The sequence below is a fragment of the Micromys minutus genome (genome assembly GCF_963924665.1).
Source record: "Micromys minutus genome assembly, chromosome: 22".
Taxonomy (NCBI): Eukaryota; Metazoa; Chordata; class Mammalia; order Rodentia; family Muridae; genus Micromys; species Micromys minutus.
In genome coordinates this window covers 41535432-41560659 of record NC_137957.1, presented here as the reverse complement: position 1 = coordinate 41560659, position 25228 = coordinate 41535432, and the positions used below count along the sequence as shown (strand labels likewise).

The 25228-nt window shown below is 40.4% G+C and overlaps 1 protein-coding gene across 2 annotated transcripts in view; it reads left to right on the top strand.

The window, feature by feature from the left end:
• The window catches only part of BLTP3B (bridge-like lipid transfer protein family member 3B), a 71357-nt gene that overhangs the window by 44751 nt on the left and 1378 nt on the right, over positions 1 to 25228 (top strand). The window contains exons 13-21 of one of the 2 annotated variants that reach the window (XM_080935912.1): positions 889 to 1082; positions 3156 to 4642; positions 5225 to 5397; positions 7226 to 7368; positions 8154 to 8304; positions 9773 to 10026; positions 10332 to 10440; positions 13400 to 13593; positions 14817 to 14981. In XM_080935912.1, coding sequence (XP_080792038.1) covers positions 889 to 1082; positions 3156 to 4642; positions 5225 to 5397; positions 7226 to 7368; positions 8154 to 8304; positions 9773 to 10026; positions 10332 to 10440; positions 13400 to 13593; positions 14817 to 14936 — 2825 coding nt within the window. In that variant the 3' untranslated portion in view covers positions 14937 to 14981. Of the gene's footprint in view, positions 1 to 888; positions 1083 to 3155; positions 4643 to 5224; positions 5398 to 7225; positions 7369 to 8153; positions 8305 to 9772; positions 10027 to 10331; positions 10441 to 13399; positions 13594 to 14816; positions 16685 to 25228 lie in introns of those variants that run through there. The other variant, XM_080935911.1, reaches the window with a different exon arrangement.

Sequence of the window (25228 nt, the reverse complement as noted above, 5' to 3'; positions counted from 1 at the left end):
TTAGCTCCTGACATGGGTGACTTAGGGGCAGAGGTTTCAGCCCATCCTCAGCCTATTGCATTGACCTTAGGCTTCGGGAGTGCAGAACCATCATGGTGGAGAAAAACTCATCTATAGAAAAAAAAAGGACTTAAAAAAAAAAAACAATCCTATATGTATTCAATTAAAAATAAGAGTTGGTTTTGTAGGATGCAGGACCAATATTGAAAGAATATCCATAGTTATCCGAAACTGTTGGAAGCTTCACTTGGCATATCAAGTATTACTGGAAAATTGGGGTCTTTCCTCAGGATTCTTAGTCTTGTAGAATAAAAGACCTCCTCAAGCTGTTCTGAAGCCTGAGTTTTTATGATTAACATACTTGTGGGTTCAGATGTGATCCAAGCTGTAATTATCAGCATTAGGTTAGTGGGAGAAACGGAGCGTATAGTAAGGCATTATCCGAGACTTTTCAGTTTCTGCTGTACCGGAAGCTCTGCTCTAGGTCTTCCATAAAGAGGAGAGTGGACTGAGCATGCTCCTTTCTCTTGGGGCTTTCTGCCCAGTATTCTGCCCAGCACACCGCTTTAGAGGATGCAGTGTGATGCTGAGAGATGGGCTTTAAAGCCTGTCCACACAGGCATGATTTTGACACAGTGTTTTAAGAAGGTCCTGGCTTATTACTTTGCTTCACTATGAATCTATAACTATTTCCTGTTTATGCATTTAATTTACATTAAACTATTTTTTTCAGGTAGTGAGGCATAGAAAGATGTTTAATATCTATATATAGTTTCATGTGTGATATTGATTAAGAAAGAATATAACTTGTTAAGACTATCTTTTCTATGGAAACGTTATTGTCTGTTCATTAATGGAGCTTAATACATTTTTTTTTTTCCTCCACAGTTCCATCTCCCAACCTATATAGCCAGCTGAATGCTTTACAGTTTACTGTAGATGAAAGAAGCATTCTATGGTTAAACCAGTTTCTACTGGATTTAAAACAGAGTCTTAATCAGTTCATGGCTGTGTACAAGTTGAATGACAGTTCAAAGTCTGATGAGCATGTTGACATTCGAGTTGATGGCTTAATGCTAAAGGTATTGTTTAAATATGTGGTTGTGGGAACAAAGCCTCTTTTTTCCTTTGTGTGTGTGTTCGTGTGTGTGCGCATGAGAGAGAGAATGAGAGAATAAGAGAGAGAAAATAAGAGAGAAAGAGAGAGAGAATAAGAGAGAGAGAAAGAGAGAGAGAGAGAGAGAGAGAATAAGAGAAAGAGAATAAGAGAGAGAGAGAACAAACCAGGCTGACCTGGAGCTTGCAGAGTTCCATCCTCCTGCCTCTGCCTCCTGAGTGCTGGGTTTAAAGGCATGTGCCACCACACCCAGCTGAGAGCAAAGCCATTTTAATAGAAATAAAACTGATTATTATAAACCCAGGATATAACATGCTGTTCAGATGTGAATAAGCTTAATTATAACCTTAATTGGTGAAATTTAAGATTGAATCTTGATTTTCAGCTATAGGCTATCTAAGAAATTGCTTCCCCCACCTTTATGTATTTGTGATTTTACTTTTTCTAATTTCAGTACATTTGAAAATAAGAGAGCAGTAAAATGTCAGTCTTCAGAGAGATGGTGCAGCGGGTAAATGGTGCTTGTGGCCAACCCTGAGAACCTGAGTTCAGTCCTCAGGTTCCACGTTATGGAAGGAAAACTGACTCCTACAAGTTGTCCTGTGACTTCCACATGTTTCCCGTGATAGCAAACAAACAAATACCTGTCACAAAAATGGTTTAGTGACAGGTATTTAAATCTTTAGTCCTTTTTGCTCCTGCGATAGGGTTTATATAATATTTTCTTCTAGAAAAGATTAAGTATACAACAAAATTTAAAAATTGTATGAGTTGCATTTGTTCATATTATTTCATTATTAGTATTCAAAGTTAACAAAAACGTTGGTTTGTATTGTAAGTAAGTAGTTGCTAATCTGATTTGTGTACAATCTTAGGTTTTTAAAGAGAAAATATTAAAGGACAGCACAGTTTAGTAAATAAAATAAGATGTGGACATAGCTAACTGAAAATCTATTGCAGGGTCCACTGTTGATAGATGATGTACTATAGCCTCTTTTAAAAACATTGTGCAGGTAATATTCCACATTTCCTAGCATAGGTAAAGATCTTCTCAACTTAGCCTAAAGGGACATGTTCTACAACAGTGTTTGAGACAGAACTCAACAACGATCACTGTATTTTCTGGGTATGGGCAGTACCCAGACACTACTTCCGACTCTGTAGGAACACTCACAGACTAGATTTCAGTTCACCCTTGAGAATTAATGTCAGTAAGTGGCCTATCAGATTAGTCTTCCTGTCTGTTCTCCAGAGTGCTCCGATTGCAGATTGCAGCTGTGTGCTCACACACACCCAGAGCACCGCACTGAGTCAGGTGACATCTGTCTGCACTTGCTGTCATTCTTTCAACATCTCCTAGAACAATTAAACTTAAAAATAGCTTAAAAATAGCTAATACCGCCTTTTCACACACCGTGCTTTTCTTTTGTGTACTTAACATTTAGTAAATTTTGAAAAACACATCTATTTATGTATCTATTTATTCATTTATGTACTGTGGTGCCAGATGTCAAGTCCAGGGCCTTGTATATTATAGCTTGCATTTTTATCAGTGAGCCACATTCTCCATATCTGTATTTCTTTTAAAGAATTATTTGTTTATTGTATGTATATGAGTACACTGTAGCTCTCTTCAGACCCACCAGAAGAAGTCATCTGGTCCCATTACAGATGGTTGTGAGCCACCATGTGGTTGCTGGGAATTGAACTCAGGACCTCTGGAAGAGCAGCCAGTGCTCTTAACCACTGAGCCATCCCTCCAGCCCCCATACCTGTATTTTTATTTTTTGGTTATTACATTATTAAATACATAATCATGAACATTGTTAATACATGTGATATCTCACACAGTATGTGTCCTCTTCTTCAGTGGTTAATTTGTTAGTCATCTTTTACTGAATTTATTAGAAGACTTGACAGAAAGGAAAGTTGTAATTTATATCTGTAGAGGAAAGAATTAATAAAAATGATACCAAGTCTTTTGTATTTTTCAAGATGTAGGGATTTGTAAATTGCACTAAATTGTTTTCCCTTCTAGTTTGTCATTCCGTCTGAAGTGAAGCCAGGCTGCCATCAAGATCAGCCTCACGCAGTGTCTATTCAGAGTTCCGAAATGATAGCCACCAACACGAGGCACTGTCCGAACTGCCGGCACTCCGATCTAGAAGCTTTGTTTCAAGACTTTAAAGATTGTGACTTTTTTAGCAAAACTTATACTAGATTCCCCAAATCCTGCGATAGTTTTAACCTTCTACATCCTATCTTCCAGAGACATGCCCATGAACAAGATACCAAAATGCATGAGGTTTATAAAGGGAATATTATCCCCAAATTGAATAAAAACACTCTTAAAATGTCTGCTGCCACTGATGTTTGGGCGGTGTACTTTTCCCAGTTTTGGGTAGACTACGAAGGTATGAAAAGCGGGAAGGGGAGGCCGATAAGCTTTGTAGATGCTTTCCCTCTGTCTATCTGGATTTGCCAGCCAACAAGGTACGCAGAGTTACAGAAAGAGTTCCAGACCTGTGATCAAGTGACCCTTAATACCTCACAAAGTGAATCCAGTGATCTTGCTGGAAGGATGAAGAGGAAGAAACTCTTAAAGGAATATTACAGTACAGAATCCGAGCCTTTGACAAATGGTAGTCAGAGGCCTTCATCAGATGCATTTTTTAGGTTTTCTTCTTCATCTTCAGATGCGGATGTTCATGTCCTGGTCCGTGTTCATAAACACGTCAGTATGCAGATCAACCACTACCAATATCTGCTGTTGCTTTTCATACATGAGTCCCTCGTTATGCTTTCGGACACCTTAAGGAAGGATGTAGAAGCCGTGACTGGCAGCCCTGCTACCCAGACTTCCATTTGTGTTGGAGTTTTACTTCGGAGCGCGGAGCTGGCCCTGCTGCTTCATCCGGTGAATCACACAAGCACTCCGCGCTCTCCTGCTTCTGAAGGTGGGAGCCCGCTGCTTCCTGACTACTTGGCAGCAGAAAATGGGGGCCTTTTGTCGTCAAAGAGAAAACAAGGTGGTAGTGGTATACATCGAATTAGAAATGCTACTCTCAACCTAATGTCAGACAACAGGTCAATGAGTGTTGACCTTAGCCACGCCCCTTTAAAGGATCCTTTGCTTTTTAAATCAGCCAGTGACACAAACCTGCAAAAGGGCACTTCTTTTCTAGACTATTTATCAGATAAACATTTAGGGAAAATAAATGAAGACGAAAGTAGTGGACTTGTTTACAAGAGTGGCTCAGGGGAAATGACCTCAGAAGTGAGTCACACAAAGGATGTGGCGTGCATAGACTCAGATAGCGTATCAACCTACAGAGATGATTCAACTCGGCTTTCCCTGGCTAACGATGGCAACCAGAGCACACCTGGTAAGGGAAGTGACACCATACACTCCATCTTCAAAGCTGAAGATCACCTTCCTGAAGCAGCCGCACTCTTTGAGAACCTGGAGAATAGTAAAGAAGAAGCCCCCACAGCCAGAGCACTTCAGTCTCAGCTCTCCTTAAGGTAAAGGTTGGAGTAGAAGTGGTTTTAGTTTGTTACTCTTTTAAGTAACTAACTCACTGCCCCCTGCTTGGTTCTCTTCTGATTTCACTCTCCTATTATTTATTTACTCATTCTCCATCGATCCAGAAAGGATCTAAGGCACATCCTTGGCTCTAGAGAGTGGAGAACCTGCCATTTCTGGAGAGTGTAGCTGGGGCATCTGGCTTCTCTCAACCCTGGTCTTTGTTAGTTTTGTCTGGGAGCAGAAAACCTCAAGACAAAATGTGGCATTGTTGGGATTAAAAGAGTGTGTTTTCAGAATCTGAGACAGCCCTTGAGTGTCTATGTTTTGGTATACTTTGTAGCACTTACTAGCTTGGGGATGCTAGTAATATACTATCTCTACTAGGCCAGCCAGGCTTCCTTGCTGGGCCTGTGTCTTGCTGTGGTCTGGCTGGGCTAGGACTCCACTGCTCCTTTTGCCTGTGCCTCCTCAGTTCTGAGATTCCAGGGGTACTCCCTCTTCCCACTGCTACTAAGAGAGGAAGGTGAAGTCCTTTTCTCTACCTGGGGTAATTTTCCATTAATTTTGTTTGCTAACAGTGTTAAACCTAAGGAACGTTGCCCACCTACCCCAGCTCCACTCTCTGTTTCCTACAAGAACATGAAAAGGAGCGCCTCACAGATCTCCCTGGATACCCTTTCCCTGGACAGCATGGTATTGGAAGAGCAGCTGGAGAGCGATGGGAGTGATAGCCACGTGATACTGGAGAAAGGTAAGTCAGTGTGCGGTAGGAGTTCTCGCTTGATGTGAGCATGCTTACAAGAAGTACTACGCAAGTACTTAACATTCTACCCCATGATTATTAATGACATCGAATGGACAGAGAAAATGACTCAGTTCTGTATGTCCAGCCCTGTCCTCCTAGCTGTGACTTCCTAGTGGCTGTTCTTTTACTAACTGTGTCTCCTCACATCTACTTCTGTTCATTTGCTTTGTCTTTCACCCCTAGAAAGAGACTGCTTCCCCAAGTACAGATTTGATCATGTTATTTTCCAGTTTAATCTCAGGAACTTCTCATTGCTTTAAGGTTGTGAAATTTAGAATTCTTAAATTGTTTTGAAAATTTTTTTTGTAATTTGACCTCAGTTTCATTTTTCTACATGTTGTTTTTTCTTCCTTTAGTTCTTTTTCAAGAAATTATATTCATTTTTGTATTGGAGTGTATAAGGCAGGATAGCACACATGTTCCATGGCACGAGTAGAGGTCAGAGGGCAACTACAGAACTTGTTTCTCCCCCTCCACCATGTGGATTCCAGGAGTCAAACTCAAGTTGTCTGGCATGGTGGCCTTTACCTGCTGAGCCACCTTGCTATTCCCGGGTCTCACTTTACTGTGATGAATGTTTTTCCACTTCATCTGTACCTGGAGAGCTGTTTTACTTCTGTACATCCCTGGACTGTGAGAAAAACTCTGAAATGTTCTATTAACGTCATATACCACGGTTACCACCACGTACACTTTATCTGGCACCACATCTGGTGGACAGCTTACTGAACATTCCACACTGCCAATGGGGTAGAAGCCAGTTGGTTACACATAGTAAACACAGAGCTGAGTGGGGCGTATAGTTTTTGTGTCTTGGACTTCATCAGGTTTTTAGTTCTTTTATGGCATTTTACAGTATTAATCTGTGTTAGACACAAAAATTAATGATCTTAGTCCTTTTTTTATGGATAGCTTGTGGGAGCTAGAAAATAATGGAGAACAGTCACACAGTATTCAGTTCGTGTAAGAGGTGATTGGGGGCTGCTGTAGGATGGGGGGAAAGAGAGAAGAAACTCAGACTGGATCTGTGCCGTGTGTGGAGGGAGGAGATGTGAGGCTGACAGGACTTCCTCATTACAGCAGTGTTACCCCAGCAGGAGGGGGTTCACTGTCAATTCACACTGATTTTCACTGTCATTGTTACTTTACTACATGTAGGGCCTTACTATCTGACTTAGGATTTCTATTGCTGTAACTAAACATCATGACCGAAAAGTAGGTTGGTGACCAAAGGGTTGATATGTGACTCGCACTTCCAGATCATAGACAAACCTGGAGGAACACAGACTGGAACTCAACCTAGAAGCAGGAGCTGATGCAGAGCCCATGGAGGATGCTGCTTACTGGCTTGATCCTCATGGCTTGCTCAGACTGCTTTCTTATAGAATCCAAGAGTACCAGCCCAGGGATGGCACCGCCCACAATGCCCTGGGACCCCATCAATTACTAATTAAGAACATGCTCTGCAGGCTGGTCCCCAGCCAGATCTTATGGAGGTGTTTTCTCAGTCACGGCTTTTCTTCTCTCAGATGACTGTAGTTTGTGTCAAGTTGACATAAATCTAGTCAGCACAGTATCTCTGGCATTTTACTATAGAAAATCATTTCTCATTTGCTAAGGAGCCATAATTTGACCGTTTGCTTAGTGGTATTTAAACAGGCTTTGCTTGGAAGAATTAAAGGGTCTTTTCCATTTTTTTTTTGATAAATTTAAACATCACTGAAACATGTATAAACAGGTTTTACTTTATTAATTTACCTTTGTTTTATTTCAGCAATTAAAAGGAACTCAAATACGAGTTGCCAGAGCCCAGCAGAGAGTGTGAATACCAGTGCAAATGTGCAGAATTGTGGGGAAGCCTCTCCAGATGCTGTCAGCACCAACTCAGAGGGCACGCAGGAGAACCGCGATGATCTGGTAACAGCCACAGTTCTGTCCTTCATTCTGGGTGCATGCATGTCTAAGGAACCTCATTCATAAGATGGCTGCTCAGATGCTGGGTGATGTACTCTGCTGCTCCTGCTCCTGTTCTTTCTGCTTAGTCAGTGGCTGTTCCTGTGCTTTACTTTCTCTGTTCTGTTTGTATTGAAGAGGGAGGGGAGTGTTCTGTTTATTTTTTCTGTCTTTTCTCCCATTTATATTTTGACTGATATTTTAGTCCCTTTTGTGTAAACTTTTTAAAACTTTGACAGCACAGATGGCAGTTTATATAGCAAGGGTCCTTCTACCTTGCTGACACAAGTGAAATAAAAAAAAATAGATATACCCTACTTTTAGTGACCTTCCATTCATATGGACATGTCATATTAAAGTAGTTTTAGTCTTGAATTTTGTGGATTTGGGAATTTTTCATACGTGACATCTTGGACCTGATTCTAAACCCAAAGTTCATTATGTTTCATAGATTCCTTATACAGGAGGGCTTCCAAGTCATATTGTACAGGTTCAGAGAGTCTTGTGAAGCAGCTTAATGCTGTGAAGGTTCTCACTTGTGGTATTGCCCTGTCACTTGGAAAGTCTTTCATTTTTAATTTTGAACTAAAGACACTCAAGCTGTAAAACGCAATAGCCAGCTCTGTGGGCCCCAAGGGTAACTCGGTTGATAGAACTGTATTTGTAGAGGTTAATATTTGCTTGCTATTTCTCTCCCTATTTTTTGGAATTGCATGGGGTACTAACTGTATTTATACAACCATTGGCAGATGTCAGTCGTGGTGTTTAAAATCACTGGCGTTAATGGGGAAATTGACATTCGAGGGGAAGATACAGAAGTCTGTCTTCAGGTGAACCAGGTGACACCAAGTCAGTTAGGCAACGTCAGCCTGCGGCATTACCTTGGTAACCGTCCAATTGGTAAGGTTTTTCTTAAACCACATTTCACACAGAATACTTAAATATGTTAAAACGTATTTTGTGTTCTGTACATGGCTTACTAATAGTCTTGTCATTCCAACGCAGCTTGAGAGAGACCATATTGAATAAAATGTCAGTGGTTTTTTTTTTATGTGTATAGTATTCTATATGATATATAATGTATAGAAATTAATAGTTTTGTGTAGTATCATAAAGCATGCTGTCACTTCTTGTCCTGGGAGATGAAGGAAACATAACTAAGTAGCTCACAGGGGCTCACACAGATTGGTGTGGCCATCCTAGCCTGCGTGGGTCTGTGCTAGGCCCGCTGCATACGTGCTGTGGTTGTTTAGCTTAGGCTTTTTGTGGGAACCCTAACAATGGGAGTTGGGATGTCTTTGACTCTTGCCTGCTCAGGACCCCTTTCTTCCTACTGGGATGCCTCCCCCAGCCTTGATATGAGGGTTTACACCATCTTACTGTATATTGTTATGCCATGTTTGGTTGATATCCCTGGGAGGCCTGCTCTTTTCTGAAGGAGAATGGAGGAGCAGTGGATCTGGGGGAGAGGGGAACTGGGAGGAGCAGAGGGATGGGAGGCTGCAGTCAAGATGTATTTATGAGAGAAGAATAAGTGAACATTTAAGTAAAGACGCTACACTTCTTCTAGCCTTTGTAACCAAAATACTTAGTCTTGACTGGTTGGAAACAGAAGCCTCTGAAGTTCACCTTCCCTCTCATCCTTCCTATGTGGGTCCCTTGCTGTGCTGTGCACTGCTTTTCTTCTGTCTATTGTGATGTTAGCTGCATAAAATAAGCAAAGTGTTCCACTAGTTTCTAGTCCTAGATAATCAATGTCAGGTTTTCCTTTACTGGACCTTGTTACATTGGATATAAGACTTCTTTCAAAGTTTTATATGTCTTTTTGATATGTTGGTTTTTATCTACATAAAACAACTCAAATTCTTGGAACAAGGTCAACCCATAAATCTAATTATATATGAATTCATATTCTTTGCTATAACTTCAGTTTTAAGTGTTCTTTGGGAATATTTCAGTGGCATGTTTTCTATATACTTTCACATTATTTAAGACACTTAATTTAATGAGGAAGGTGTAGTTACCTGTCTCAGAGCCACAGCCGGGTACACATGTGGGTGTTGAATCTGAAGTGTATATCTTATAAGAGTTCATCATGAATTTTTTTCTATTATGAAGAAGTAGAAAATATAGAAAAGTTGCCAGTAGTGTGTTTAGAAATTGTGGGGGGAAAGTGAAATAACGGTGTTTATGATATATTTTATTTATAATCTGGAATCATCTAAATTAGGAATAAATATTAAAGCAGTTTGATAGATTGCTTTAACATGCAGTGTCTGATATTTTTTACTATAATCTTAATGGTATATAATGTGCTTTCTTGGTAGTGTTAGTTACAAAGTTATAATTTTTTATGTTTGTTTCTCAGGTTCTGACCAGAAAGCTATAAATCATCCCAAATCCTCTCCTGAGATTTCTCTGAGGTTTGAAAGTGGGCCAGGTGCTGTCGTACACTCTTTGCTAGCAGAAAAAAATGGATTTCTCCAGTGCCACATAGAAAACTTTACTACTGAGTTTCTCACCTCTTCCCTTTTGAATATTCAGCACTTTCTGGACGATGAAACTGTTGCGACTGTAATGCCAATGAAGATACAAGTTTCTAACACACAGATAAATTTGAAAGTATGTTAACAGTTAGCTTTCATTTCATAAATGTTCACAGTGCCTTTTCTGGACTTTGGTTTGTGTCTAAAATCATGCTGTCTCTAAACTGTGTCCTCTGTCGGAATTTATGTAATTGAGTGACTAATATTTACAATGAATGCTACAGAGATCCTTTTTAGAAAGAGAAAAGAGTGCATTTTTTTTTGAATCAGGAACTAAAGGTATCTATATAAATCTATAACATTATGTTAGTTCAAGTTGACTGTTTGAACACTTTCATTTATTTTTATAAGAACATGCCGATATTTTCTCCTTACCTGTAGGATGACAGTCCCCGGGGTAGCACAGTGTCCCTCCAGCCAAGTCCTGTGACTGTGCGTATTGATCATCTCGTGGTGGAGAGGAACGATGATGGTTCTTTCCACATCAGAGGTACCCTGAAAACCAGTGAGCACCCGGCATGCCGGCACGGCACACTCATGCGCTGTTGGTTCTTGTCACTCATTGTTACTGTATGCGGATTTTCAGTAGTGACGACTGAAGAATGCTTTTGCCACGTCAGTCTACAGTATCTGTTTATCAACCCTGTAGTAACCTATCAGTAGTTAGCGTCATACCTGTGCTGCAGATGTGACTGGAATGAAAATAAGAAAGGAGTTGGTGATTTTGTGTGACTTATCTTTCTCTCTCTCTCTCTCTCTCTCTCTCTCTCTCTCTGTTTGTGTGTGTGTGTGTGTCTGTCTGTCTGTCTCTCTCTGTGTGTACACGTGTACATTCATGCCTCAGTGAGCACTTGAAAGTCAGAGGGAAACCTTGGGTATTGGTTCATTCTCACCTTCCATCTTGTTTGAGGCAGAGTCTCTGTGTTCCTTATCACATTGTACTTCAGGCTGCCTGGCCTGCAAGGCAGGAATTCTCTGTTCCCTGCCTTCTACCTCCACATGGGAACACTTGGAGTATACAACTGTTCAGCTGTTAAGAAAGATAAAATTATGAAACATGCAGGGAAATGGATGACGATAGAAACAAACACCCTGTGTGAAATGACCGAGGCCCAGGAGACACACCCTGCATGCATCTTCTGTATGTGGTTGCTGGCTTTTATGTCTGAGACTCACACAGAGGATAGGTAGCTAGTTTTTCCCCTGGCTATAAAGGGATAAAGGAGACCTGAAATGGGAGGGCTAATGGGGATGGGAGAGCAGGCTAGAGCTGGAGATAATAAACACCAAAGGCCTTTTGAAAGCCAGAACTTCTACTAAAGTATTTACACATAGAAAAAGAATTTACATATAGTCACCAGAATGAGGAAGACAGTACCCCAAGTCGATATAATGTGTTACCAAGTAAAACCCCTAGAATGGATTACATCTTGAGTTCTTGGCCAATGGGGTTCCATAGTCCACCTAAACAATATTGTGTAATGCCAGTACAGTGTAACCAACATGGTTGCTTTCCACATTTGTAAGGTTGGATCTGTTGCTGAAGGCACTGCGTATTTGTGGCATGGACAGTGGAGAAGTTGAACTGGCACTCAGCTGAAAGCTTCACCCCTTCTAGCTGGCATCCATAGTGCTGGACAGTGCTGGACACATAACCCAAGTGCTGTCCGCACATCTGTCTGACCCAGCCACAAACCCTGTGAGCTACAATAATGACGCTTTTGCAAGATATACCCATTGTTGCAGTAGCAGGGTTACTGTTATGGCAGTGACCAGCCAGTTTCTAATGGGATTTGAGGCCCGTTGCATGAGATGGAGCCTTCACCTGACACTGTTAATGAGGCGAGAACCCAAGACTAGAGAGAACAGAGGCCCTAGGGGTCAACCCACTCCAGTTCTAGGGGGCTTAAGGTTCTCTTCTGGCTTCCACAGGCACTGGGCACACACAGATGCACATGCAGGTAAAAATGTTCATATGTAAGAATAAAGCAAGTTTTAAAAACTTAAAGGTCAGCCATATTTGACGAAGTCTAGTTTTCCTGTTTTCTTTTGTAGCCTAGGCTAGCCTGGGACTTGGAGTCTTTCATCTGCCTTTGTAGGATCGGGTTTCAGACATGCTCAGTTGTACCTGGCTCAGCAGATGTTACAAGTTTTAACATTTAAGTGTTCTTTTTTTCTAAAAATATGTTTGGTGGTTCTGGAGGATGAACACAGGCCTTGTGCCAATTTTGAAGACATTTTCTATATTTTAAGGCTTTTTATAGAGTGGTTCATAAATACATAGTTTATTTTTCATGCTGTTTTTTTTTTTTAATTCTATGACTTTGCTGAACAGTTACAAGTTCCAATTGTTTGTTTATTATTTAGATTTATTTATTTTATGTAAAGCAGTGTTTTGTTTGCATGGGCATTTATCTGCATTCCAGAAGAGGGCATCAGATCCCATAGACAGTCGTGACCACCATGTGGATTCTGGAAATTGAACTCGGGACCTCTGGAAGAGTAACAGTGCTCTTAAATGCTAGGCCTCCTTTCCAACCCCCCAATTGTTTTTTTTTTCCAATTTCTTCTATATTTTGTGTACAAAATCATATCACCTGTAAGTGCCTTGCACTTCCTTTCAATTGAGGCCTCTTATTTTCTTTCCCTGCTCAGTTGCGATGGCTAAGATCTTCTAGGGCAGTACTGAGGTTGTGAGAACAGATGTTCTTGTCCTGTTCCTGATTTTGGTAAAGAGGAAAAACACCATTAAGTGTACAAGTGTGGGGTGTCTGCCCATGCCCTTTGTCACACTGACAGAGTTCCCTTTCTGTTCCTAATTAGTCTATACTTTTATTATGGTAAGATGTAGGATTTTTCAAGCGCCCTTTTTTTTTTTTTTTACTAGTTTGGTTTTTCAAAGCAGTCTTTCTACATAGCCCTGGCATTCTTGAACTCACATGTAGACCAGGCCGTCCTAGATCTCTCAGATATCTACCTTCTTCTGCCTCTCAAGTGCTACATTAAGGACATGCGCCACCAAGCCTAGTCTCCAAGTGCCTTTTCTCCAGGCTTTGAAATAATCCCAAAGTTCTTATTACTCTAGATTTATACAATTATTTGACTTTTTTAAATGTAAGACATCCTGCATTCAGTACTACTTGCTGAGGGTCAGTTTATACTGTTACATGTTGGTGTATTCACTTTACTAACACTGTACAGGATGGCTGTGTTTCTGTTCACAAGCATCTTAATCTTATTTTTTAATTTCTTGGCATGTTGTTCTTGTTTTGGGATCTTTGAGAGAATAATCTTTCAGTTTTACTGTGTTTGTTTCCCCTATTTCTCCATCACAGCTATTACCCTCACACAACTACGTTCTCATTTTAAAATTAGTTCTTTGTGATAGAACCCTAAAGATTTGTCAGATGACTTGGAGTTGTTATCTGAGCATTTTATTTGTTTTTCAGATTCTCACTTGTTTAACACTGGGACTGATTTCAAAGACAATGCCAGAAGCGATTCAGTGGTGCGGACCAGGGGGACGTGTGACGTGAGGAAGCAAAGCAGTGTCACCCAAGCCACCCAGACGAGCCCAGAGCTTCCTTCACCTTCACCGTCAGCTACCTTTCCTGCGTGCTCTGTCGACATTACAAGGGAACAGGTAATGGAAAACTTAGGTTTAATTTTAGCCCTCCACAATTACCAAAACACTAACAGTTACAACACCTCTACTGTATTTCAGTAAAGCATGTTGATGACTTGCTGCTGTGTGTAAGTAGTAGATGCTCGAGTTATTAATGTAGAGCAAGATAAGAAGAAAAGTGCCTTCTGATTTCTTGAAGAACTTTCATTGTTTTTGTCCTTCTAGAACCTTGCTTATTCTTAAAAAATGTTTTTTTCAAGTGTGTGTACTACATTCAAACATTGTATAATATGTTTTCATATCATTACATTTGCTTCAAGCTTATTTTCATGGATGAATGATGTGGTGTGGATGTATCATCATTGCTGAATATTCTGTTTGACATTTTTTAACATTCAAGGTGCTTCTGATTATTTGAAATTATACATAAAAATGTTCTGCAGAGGTTTTATTCTCTGTGGTTGGATGGTAGAAGGAATGTATTGATCAAGGATTTGTTCAATGATCAAGGATTGTTCAAGGATTTGCTGGATGACAACTCTAACTGTATAGCAACTGAGCACTGTAATTGGTCTGTGTAAATATAGACCGTACTTAGTGTTTATTGTATCCTCATATGCAGTGGCTTTAAGAGGGCAAAATACCTGAGTTAAGTCAGAAAGATTTGACCATCTGAAAGAAAATGTCTTATTGGAGTAGCTTGAGTGTGACGGTGAGGAGAGAGTTGTTCTGGGCCAGGCTGTTCTCTTGTCTATGTGCTAGTTGAATCATAGGACTAGTAAAGGTCACCTAAGAGAGTGACTTAGGAAAAAGAGAAAGTGGGCAACTGTGAAATCTAATAGAAGGTGAAAATCGAAGGGATCCCAGTAAGGGGTGAAAGCGGAGCAGGTGGGAAGGTGGCAAGTTGAAAGAACTGGTATAAGGCGGAAAGATGGAGGCTTAAGACAGAAAAGGGAGGTCAGTGTTTCTGCAGACACAGAGGCCCAAAGATAGTATGGAGACACAGTATTACTGTTAAATTTGGAACTGAGAAGTTAATTAGTATTTTGAAGTACTGGGTCAAAGTTTAGGAAGACTGTTAATTGCGTAGTAAGTGCTTTCCAATAGCTCCTAGAAGTACTTTTCAGCTCAGGTGCACCCTCAGCAGCACTCAGTGGTTTACCATCCCAAGTGATGCCACATAAAATAGTTACATTTTCAGGAAGTGATTAAAATCTCTTGTTTTCCAAATGTCATTTCAGCTCATGGAGGAAAACGAGTGTCTTAGGCAGAAGCTGGCTCAAGCTAAAATAGAGCTTGCAGAAGCTTACTCGGCCAGAGATGAACTTCTCCATCAGATGAAGAGGATGGCCCTTGAGTAGCTGCGGTGGCCAGGAGAACGTGGGCCGTCGCTCTGGAGGAGAGAGGTTGTGTTTAAAATACGGATGTAACCATGGTGGGAAGTTTCCTTACATGAAATAAAGCGAGTAGTGAAGCGGTGGCTGTCCCAACCCTGTCCAGGAGACCTGGGGTGCAAGCGGTACAGTCGGTCGGGTGGCCCGGTGACAGTTACATACCTGATGACAAATGTCACTTTCTAACGTCACTGTCTTCATCATAAGCATTTTAAAAAGAAAATGAAGACCTGTTGTGCTCATGCAGATTGCTGAATTTATTCCTCTTTGTTAATAATTTACTATTATTTACAAAAAAAAAAAAAAAAAAAACCCCTCCAGATGCTTTTAGGGCTAATGTAAAAGAAAAATAGGCTTACATTTTAAATGTTATTAAAATTATGTACTTAATCTATAATTATTTAATTGTTGTAAAAAGTCCAATCAGATTAATAAATTATATAATTACCGAGTTTACAAATGGAAAACTCTTGACCCTACCGAGCTTATGAAGTACCTTGGAAATGTGAAGGGAAGGCACCTTAAGTGATGGGGAGGCTTCAGTAAGGCACACATGTAAAATCAAAGCACAAATATAAGGCCATATGGGCAAGTGACTTAGAAGCATTACTTGTACATTCCATTAAATGTGTATCATTAGAAGTAAAAAGGCAGTTTATCTTGTTATATTTGGCAGTATTTATAACTATAAAAATTTTAATTAATACTATTTTAATAATTCTTTATCTTTCCTCTTTAAGGAGAATGTTTTCAGAGAATTTGTTTTTCACACACATAAAACAATTTCATACCATTCCTATAGCATCATATTACACACGTTTGCTCATATGAATATATAGAGCCAGTTTTGGTTAGATTTCTGTGATGCGTGTCTGTGTGTGTATATATGTGTGCGCACACACATACACACAGAGTCTTCTATTAGAGTCATTGGTAAATTTTGAAATCTATTTTCTATGGGGTAAGGTTGAAAACACCATGAGAGAATCTTAATTATGAAATAAAGTGCAGAAGTATTTTAAGAAACGGGTTTTTGAAGACCATATATTTCTGATAGAATTAAAGTAAGTGGTGTCTATTTTAAATTTCACATTCCTCAATAGAAATATATCCAGATAGGTCATGAGACAGCTGGACTGTTCTTTCTTTAAGGTACTTGGAAACCCTGGCCCTTGCTGTGACACTCACGGTGCTTTGCATGTTGGCCAGAATTACAGCCATCTCTGCGTCTGAGGACTTGGCAGAAATTATATACTTCATTACATGACGTCTTGGAGTGATTTAAAGTTTATTGTAAACAGTATTTACCTGCCTTCTCCCCATACCATTCTTTTCTAGTTGACATCATTTGAAAAAAAACAGGCACTGTTTGGGAGCCAACATACAGCCAAGAACAAATTAAATCGTTACTATATTACCTCAGAACATTTACAACACATTGTGAAAACTGTTTCTCTAAGCTGTATATAGTCTTAGATGAAGTGTGGAGGTCTAATTAGAGCTTCAGAATGTATACCTTGCTAGCCTTTGATGTCTGGTATGGATACAGCAAGAGCAGTCTCATGGAGGATGGATGGATGGGACATGACTTCTGAGCTGACGCTGTTTCTCAGGACTGACCTGTTCTACATAAACATACACATTTTCTATGGAATAATGTTATACTGTTTAATGTTACTAGACACTGAATGTTTTCCTTTAAAATGTATTTGGCCTTCCCATGAAATCATATAAACAACAGAGCTGATAATATGCTGAGCATTCCATATACTTTGTCCGATTGTTTTTTTTTTTCCATAAAAGTATTGTTTTGATAGTGGTTTATGATTTAGAAAGCATCTTTCAAAATATTTAGTGTATTCACCTACAAACACAGAAGCTGGGTGTAGTTGGGATGCTGGGAATTTGAGAGGAAAGAGACTTTTGATGCTCAAAATAATTGTGGCTCTCACCATAGTTAATCATGTGGGTTTGATTTAAAGTGTGTTCTTTATTCAGCGCCGTCATCCATTTGCAGATGTTGTGTTTTATTCAGCGCCGCCATCCATTTGCAGATGTTGTGAAGTCAGTGGTAAAGGGACAAGCCACTGTCCCACCTGCTTTTCTTTAAAGAGAACTATATATTTTTAAAGATTTTATTCTTATTTCTGATTGTGTGTATGTGATTGTGGGTTTGTGCATGTGAGTGTAGTACCTGTGGAAGCCAGAGAGGGTTTCAGGGACCCTGGGCCTGGGACTGGAGTTAGCAGGAAATTGTGAGCTTCTTGACGAGGGTGCTGGGAACTGAATTCCAGTCCTCTGGAAGAGCAGTACACACTCTTCCCCACTGAGTCAGCTCTCGTGTGTGTGTGTGTGTGTGTGTGTGTGTGTGTGTTGTAGGTGTCACTGTGTATTATACAAACTAATTAAAAGATACTTGGACAATTTTTGTTTCATTAAATTAACTTCATACTATTTAATAGAATAATTAAAAAAAGAAAGAAACCTACAGTAAACATAGAATTTTTACAGTACTATTAATTGGAAATAAAATTGTCATATCTTGAATTTTATTTTGGTTGAATATCAAATAAGTATATGTGAATGTTCAGAAGTGCTAAGTGGCTATTATGTTTTGCTTTTTGTTATTGTTTGGGGAACTTTGTAAAAATTTTAATTGATAAGTTAAAAATCATGTATATCAAGTTATACACATACATATACATTATGGAATAGTAAAACCAAGGTATTCAACATACACATTTTTTCATGTACATTGTTTTTGTGGTAAGAGTACATAAAATATATTCTCTTACTAGCTTGCAAGTATATAGCATATTATGAGTTTTAGTTATCATGATATAGATTTCTTGAATTTATTTCTCATATTGGAAATTTTATACCTGTCAACAGACATTTCCCACTTCCTCAGACACCTTAGCATCTAGTGTCTGGTCTCTGTGACTCTTCTGCACTGAGTGTAGCTCATGCAGTCTGTTCTGTGTCTGTCTGTGTCTCTGTGTGTGTGTGTCTATGTCTGTCTGTGCCTATGTCTGTGTCTGTGTCTGTCTGTGTCTGTCTGTCTGTCTGTCTGTGTCTGTGTCTATCTGTGTCTGTCTGTGTCTGTGTCTGTCTGTGTCTCTGTGTGTGTGTGTCTATGTCTGTCTGTGCCTATGTCTGTGTCTGTCTGTGCCTGTGTCTGTCTGTCTGTGTCTGTGTCTGTCTTGTCTGTGTCTGTGTCTATCTGTGTCTGTCTGTGTCTGTGTCTGTCTGTGCCTGTGTTTGTCTGTGCCTGTGTTAGTCTGTGTCTGCTTTATTTCACTTTGTGTTGCATTCTCTAGACTCAGCCAGCTTGTCATAAATGACAGTACTTTGTTCTGAGTATTGAGTATTTTTCTGTTGTATATAAATCACATTCTCTATGTATTAGTGGTTACTTAAGAGATCCTACATCTGGGCTATTGTAACTATATTGCCTTGGTGGGCATGGCATTGCATCTCTCTCTTGAGTATGCTGATTTTTTTATTCTTTGTATATCTGTCCAGGTGTGAGATCGCTGGATCATATGGTAGTTGTGTTTAGTTTTTACAATAGCCATACTAGTTTATATTTTTACCAACAGTACACACAGGTTTACTTTTCTCTATATCCTCACCAAAGCTTGTTATTGTTTGACTTATGCCTTAGTTAGTGTTTTACTGCTGTGAACAGACACCATGATCAAGGAAAGTCTTAAAAGAACATTTAATTGGGGCTGGCTTTCAGGTTCAGAGTTTCAGTCCATTATCAAGGTGGGAGCATGGCAGCATCCAGACAGCACAGGAGGAGCTGAGAGTTCTGTATCTTCATCTGAAGGCCACTAGGAAAAGACTGACTTTCAGGCAGCAAGGATGAAGGTCCTAAAGCCATGCCCACTGTGATACACCCACTTAACGAAGCCATGCCCACTCAACAAGGCCACACTTGAATAGTGCCACTCCCTGGATAGGCCTACTCAAGCCACCACAGCTTCTTTATTAGAACCTTTGGGCCCTCCCACGACTAGGGATTCTGAGCGTTTCTTGTGTCATCTTTGCCTTTTGCTCTTGTCATAGAACTTTTCCTCTGGGTTTTCCACCCCTCCAGTACATTGATGCTGATTTTTAAAAAGATTTATTTATTTATGTGCTCTGTCTTCATGCACAATTGTGCACCAAAGAGTGTATTGGATCCCATTATAGATGGTTGTGAGCTACCATTTGGTTACAGAGAATTGAACCCATGACCTCTGGCAGAGTAGCCAGTGCTCTTAACCACTCAGCCATTTCTCCAGACCCCAGTAACTGAAATTTTGTTTATTGTATCTAGTTTGAGTTGATGTTTGCGTATCGTGTGGTGTAATGGTCTGACTTTACTCTTCTGCATCTGGTTTTTCCCAGCACAGTTTATTAAAGAGGCTGTCTTTTCTGCATTATACTCTTGGTATTCTGGTCAAAGAGTTTTTGGTTATAAATCATAGGTTTACCTATGGGCTTCCTACTATTCATTCATATTTTAATTTGTATCTTTTTTCTTTTGCCATTACCTTATTGTGTGTGTGTGTGTGTGTGTGTGTGTGTGTGTGTGTGTGTGTGTGTGTGCTTTCCTTTTTAAGTTAATGTATGTCAAAACATTTTTGTGTATTATATTTATTCTTTTTTCATGTCTTAGAAATTTTAAATATTACCATTTGATATTACTTATAGGAGAGTAGTATTGTTAGTATGAAAGTTATACTTTGTCTAACAATACTTAGTCTGATCAAGGTATTAACTTTTTTAATATAATATTTTTTATTATTTGAGAGTTTCATAAATGCCCACAATGGATTTTAATGATACTCACCGCCCACTCCACCTAATCCCCCCACATCTGTTCCCTCTTTATTCCTGAGATGCAACACCATGGCCAAGGCACCATCTAGAAAGAAGGTTTTACTTGGGCTTAGGATTCCAGAAAGTTCAAGTTCATGATAGCAGAGCAGAGGCGGGCTGCAGGCATGGTGGGTCACACAGCTAAGAGTTCACAATCGGAACTGAGCAGGCATCAGAGAGCAAGCTACAAACTGCTTAGTTCTGAAAGCTTCAAAGCTTGCTCATAGTGACAGATTCTCTCCAGCAAGGCCACACTTCCTAAACCTAGCCAAACAGCACCACCAGCTGGAGACCAAATACCCAGACACATGAGTGTGTGGGCATTCTCATGCACACATTGACACCCAAGGCATCTGTGTCAGTCAGTGTATGTTCAGTCCTGGTCCCCATCCATGTCCACGCTTTTTCTGTCCTGGTCCTAACTGTGTCCACATGTGTTCAGTCCTGGTCCAGAAGCGCTCGCCTAGATTGTACCAGGGCACACATGTTCTTGTTTCCTCACCAAGTCTGTAGGTTTCACTTCATAAACAACTTTGCTTCATTTCTCACCTGAGCGGCCATCACCAACTTTATTCATATTGCTACATAGTCTAACTGGCCTGGGTCTAGTGATTCTGATTCTCATTGGACTTCTGATAATGTTTTTATTATTAATTCTTTGATAATTTAATATAATATACTTTGATAATACACATCCCAGTTCTTTCCCCATTGCTCTACCCACCCAACTTTATGATCTCTACCCATCAGGTCCAGTTTGTGGTGACTGCTCCTGGATGTGGTCAGTATATCAGGGTCACATCATTCAACAAAACTGACTTTCCTAAAGGCAGTCAAGTGCCCGTAGCTTGTCAGCTTGTGATGGGACTATGGTGCCACTTCCTTCTCCCACGCTTGAGTTCTGTCTGGCTAGAGCATGGATAGATCTTGAGGTTGCTCTCACAGTGACTGTGAGCTCATATGTGTATCAAAATGGGAGGGATAATTAACAGTAAACAAAACTCTTTAAAAGGCCATATGGAAGCCTAGTATAGGAGCTTTTAGAAACATATACATATTCACATTTAAACAAGAGTTTAAAAGACCTTGAGACACCATGCTGCCTTGCAAGCAACTTTAATCAAAGCTGTTCCGGTCCCTAGAATAAAAACCCTTTAGTAGCTCTTTATTACTGTTACACCAGGAAGTCTGCCTCATGTGTAAGTGCAAGTACTGTTGTTCAACGAGCTAACCACACAAAGGGCTAAAACTGGTACACATATTTCTTTTATTTTTAAAGATCTATTTATTAATTATATATAAATACACTGTAGCTGTCTTCAGACACCAGAAGAGGGCATTGGATCCCATTACAGATGGTTGTGAGCCACCATGTGGTTGCTGGGAATTGAACTCAGGACCTTTGGAAGGGCAGTCAGTGCTCTTAACCACTGAGCCATCTCTTCAGCCCTGATATACACACTTCTTAAAACACACCTAAAGTAGAGATTAGCACCTGTTACCAGTGAGCCTCTTTTTTTTTTTTTTTTCTCTTCTTTTAAAGCATGTTTTACTTTGTCCTCTACCCTCATTACTCTGTTCTAAGCATTTGGAATAAAAACTTTGTGGGCACATGTTTCAGGGGTTTGAAATATGTTTTTCCTCATTGTCTGGGTAATTCCTGTTTCCTAAAGTTCCTCAGACTTTAGCCTGCCCATCCTTTTTCTTAAGGGAAACATTCCCTAATTCCTTAAGACCTGCTGTTATACCTTCTCACTTGATCACAAGTCTCCACTGTTGTATGCCTTTGCGATTTTAGGTATGTCTGTCTGATTAGATGTCTACTAGATGGGAAGTTACATGAGGACAGGGGAATTTTGTCATTGTCGTTATTAAACTTTGCAATTTTTTGGCCTTATACAGTGCTGGACATAGGTGCTCAGTAAAGTTTTTGAATCTTTGAATTACAAATAAGACAGGATACTGAGGAGGTTTTTCAGCATTCCTTTTTCCTTAGTTGAATGTAAGGGAGATGGAACACAGACAGAAAGGTGGTTAGTTGTCGGACATGGGTGTGGGGGCTTTGTGTCCACAGTGGAGAAGTGCGAAGGGACAGCATGTGAATGGACCACACTGCCCTCAGTTTGTGAGATATCTGAGTTCCTGGCCGTCTTGTCACCAAGTGGAAAACCAGCATAGCACATCCCTGTGGTAGCTGCTCAGAGGGTTGTTTGGCATCTGTGGTGACATATGGCGTTATGGCTGCTGAGAGCTGCCACTCTCGTTTGCCAAACAGTGCACATAGTCCAGGAGAGCAGCATCCGAAAGTGACTGGCACTCCGAATTTCATTTGTGCCTAATTCTTAAAGCCCAAATAATGTTTCCTTTTAGCTTATTCCTAGAGGTGCTATGCTGTGTGTGTATGTGCTTGCGTGCATTCGTGAGTGTGTGTGTGTGTGTGTGTGTGTGTGTTTGTATGTACACACACTTGTGTTTATGTGTGTATGGAAGCTGGAGATTGATGTTGGCTGCCCCCTCAGATTACTCCCCACCTTAGTTTTTGAGACAGAATCTCTCAGTGAATTGATTTGGCTAGGCTGGCTGGCCAGTGAGCTCCAGGGACCCACCTGTTTCCTAGCACTATGATTACATACATGTGACCACACACATGTGTCATCATTCCTGGCCTTTAAAATATGCTTTTATTTATCTATTCTTCTTTTATACAATACATCCCAATCACAGCTTCCACTCCTCCCAGTTCTCCCTTCCCCCTTTCTCACCCCCACCCCCCAGGAAAGAGCAAGCCTCCCAGGGACATCATCTAAACACAACATGACATACCATAATACCAGGCACAAACCCTTACTTACATCAAGGCTGGGCAAGGCAACCCAGTAGGAGGAAAAGGGCCCCAAAAGCAGGCATCCAACTCCCACAGTCAGGAATCCCTTAAACACCAAGCCAATAGCTATAACATACATGCAGGCTCCCCAGTTGCTAATTTAGTCTGTGAGCCATGCCTGGCTTTTTTCACCTGGGTCTTAGAGATTCAAACGCGGCTTCCCATGCCTTTGTGGCAAGCACTTTGTCAACTGAGCCATCTCCCTAGCCCAACAAGTAAGTTTAGCAAATTTGTATTACTTGTAATATGTATGTATGTGTTTGTGTATGGGTATATGCATGTTTCTGTAGGCATCCGGTCCTCCTGAAGCTGGAGGGAGAGCTGGTTGTGAGCCATCCAGTGTGAGTGCTGGGGATCAAGCTCTGGTTCCCTAGAAGACCAGTACGTGCTCTCAACTACTGAGCCTGCCCAAAACTAGAGAGTTTAAACTTAGGGATTGATGCCTTTCCTCTCCTTTTCCCCACCTTCTCTCCCTGTCTAATCATGTATTGCCTCAAAATAAATCTACAGTCTTATGTGAAATGCATTTTAGTCCTAGGAAAAGTCATTAGAGCTTTTTTTTTTTTTTCAATTCTGAAATATTTTCATTTTATTTATTTTATGTATGTCAGTCTCTATCGCTGTCCTCAGACACACCAGAAGAGGGCATCAGATCCCATTACAGATGGTTTTGATCCACCATGTGGTTGCTGGGAATTGAACTCAGGACCTCTGGGAAAATAGTGTTCTTAACCACAGAGCCATCTCTCCAGCCCCCGCTAAAATCTTTTATTTAAAAAATTAATTACTCGGTATGTGTGTAGTCACATGACCAGGAATTTTTCATGAGACTAATTACAATTTGCTGAAATAAATGGAATACAAATATGCCTGAACCATCCTTGACTCAGATGTATTACCCAGGTTCAGAGTACTGGTCGTACTTTGATTACATGGCCACACACAGAACCAGGAGAAACTAAGACTCCGAGACCAATGAGATGTCTCTACAGGTAAAACCATTGCTGTCAAGCCTGATGCCTTGAGTTAGTTATTAAGAACCCATGTGGTCGAAGAAGGTGTGTGGCAAGGCTTTTCATGGGTAGACCCAGCTACACATGTCTATTCACCCTACATAGGGAGCCCACAGCAGATCATACAGATACCACCAGAGTCCTGATACAGGCTTCTCAACAGGTTGTAGACTGTCTTTTCCAGATAACACAGTTGGTCTCCTGTCTTCCAGGAATCACAGCTGTTTTCTGCTTCTTCTGAGAAGGTGGTCTGGTGTTAGAGTCTTCTTTGAAGCTTGGTTTTTTCCACGAGTGACCAAGTAGCCTTACTGTTGTGAGGGAGAGGCCTAGTGAATCTTCTCAGCTTCAGGGACTTCCTGAAACTATTTTGACCTGTTTACTGTCTTAAAGACCTTCCCTGCTGGATAGAGTGTTTCAATCTAGGAACAAAGTAGCTATATAACAGGGGAACAAGTCCCAGGAGTTGTCACAATTCTGCTCTCTAGAAGCTTGCACAGCATGGCTGCTTTCCCCTTACCCACTCCAAATATAGTTAAAACAGAACAAAAACCTTAGACTATCAGCCAGGAAGTCAGGAGAGGAAACACAGTCTGCTAAGCTTCCAAACTGATTAAACTAGTCTTATCGATGTGGATGAGGACTACAGTGGGATGTGACAGTCTCTTATGACTCCTCCCTTCCCGTATGGATTCAATGTAGAGGAGGGGCAAATTCAATATGTTCTGATCAAGTAAATCTGTGTGATCCAGGCTTGGAGGCCAAAGACCTCTTAGAAGATGACACTGGAGCAGAAGTCTGAAAAGTGCCACCTGCAGGCCAGAAGGTGTGAGGAAGAACAAAGATGGAGACACAGGCTATGTGGCTGACTAGGAGCTGCAGCTGCTAGGCCAAATAATTCTTTTAGAGTCTTTAAGGAGTATATTTTCTTGTGTTTCAAATATCCTCCATGTATAATTTGTGTGATTTATAACCATTCTAGGTCATTTCTACTGAGTCAGGTTTCCTAAATATACATATGTATGTTGTATATATGTACATTTGTAGCTGTATTTTTTAATTTACTATATCTTTAATTTATTTCATTTGGGGGTTGCTCAGTAATTATGGTAATTAGGACGGAAGTCAGCACATTTTTTTCTTGCAAAGGGTAAGGGTATGTATTTTGTGGTCTCTGTGCAGGTAGGTACCCATCTCTGCTATCAGTCTAAGTCAGCTATCAGCAACACGTAAAAGAATGGTTATACTGTGTTCCATGAAACTATCTATAGGTAGGCAGAAGGAATCATCTACCACCTGGACAAGGTTTTCCAGTCTCAGGGTGACTTAGACCCAGAACTAGGGAAGTCAGTTTTCCCATCACCCCACTGGTCCTTTATATGTAGGTCGTGGCCGGGACAGGACGAGGCAATGTTGTATAAGTGGTTCTGTTAGCCTAGTTACCTAGCCCAGTGGTTCTCACCCTTCCTGTTGCTGTGAGCCTCATGTTGTGT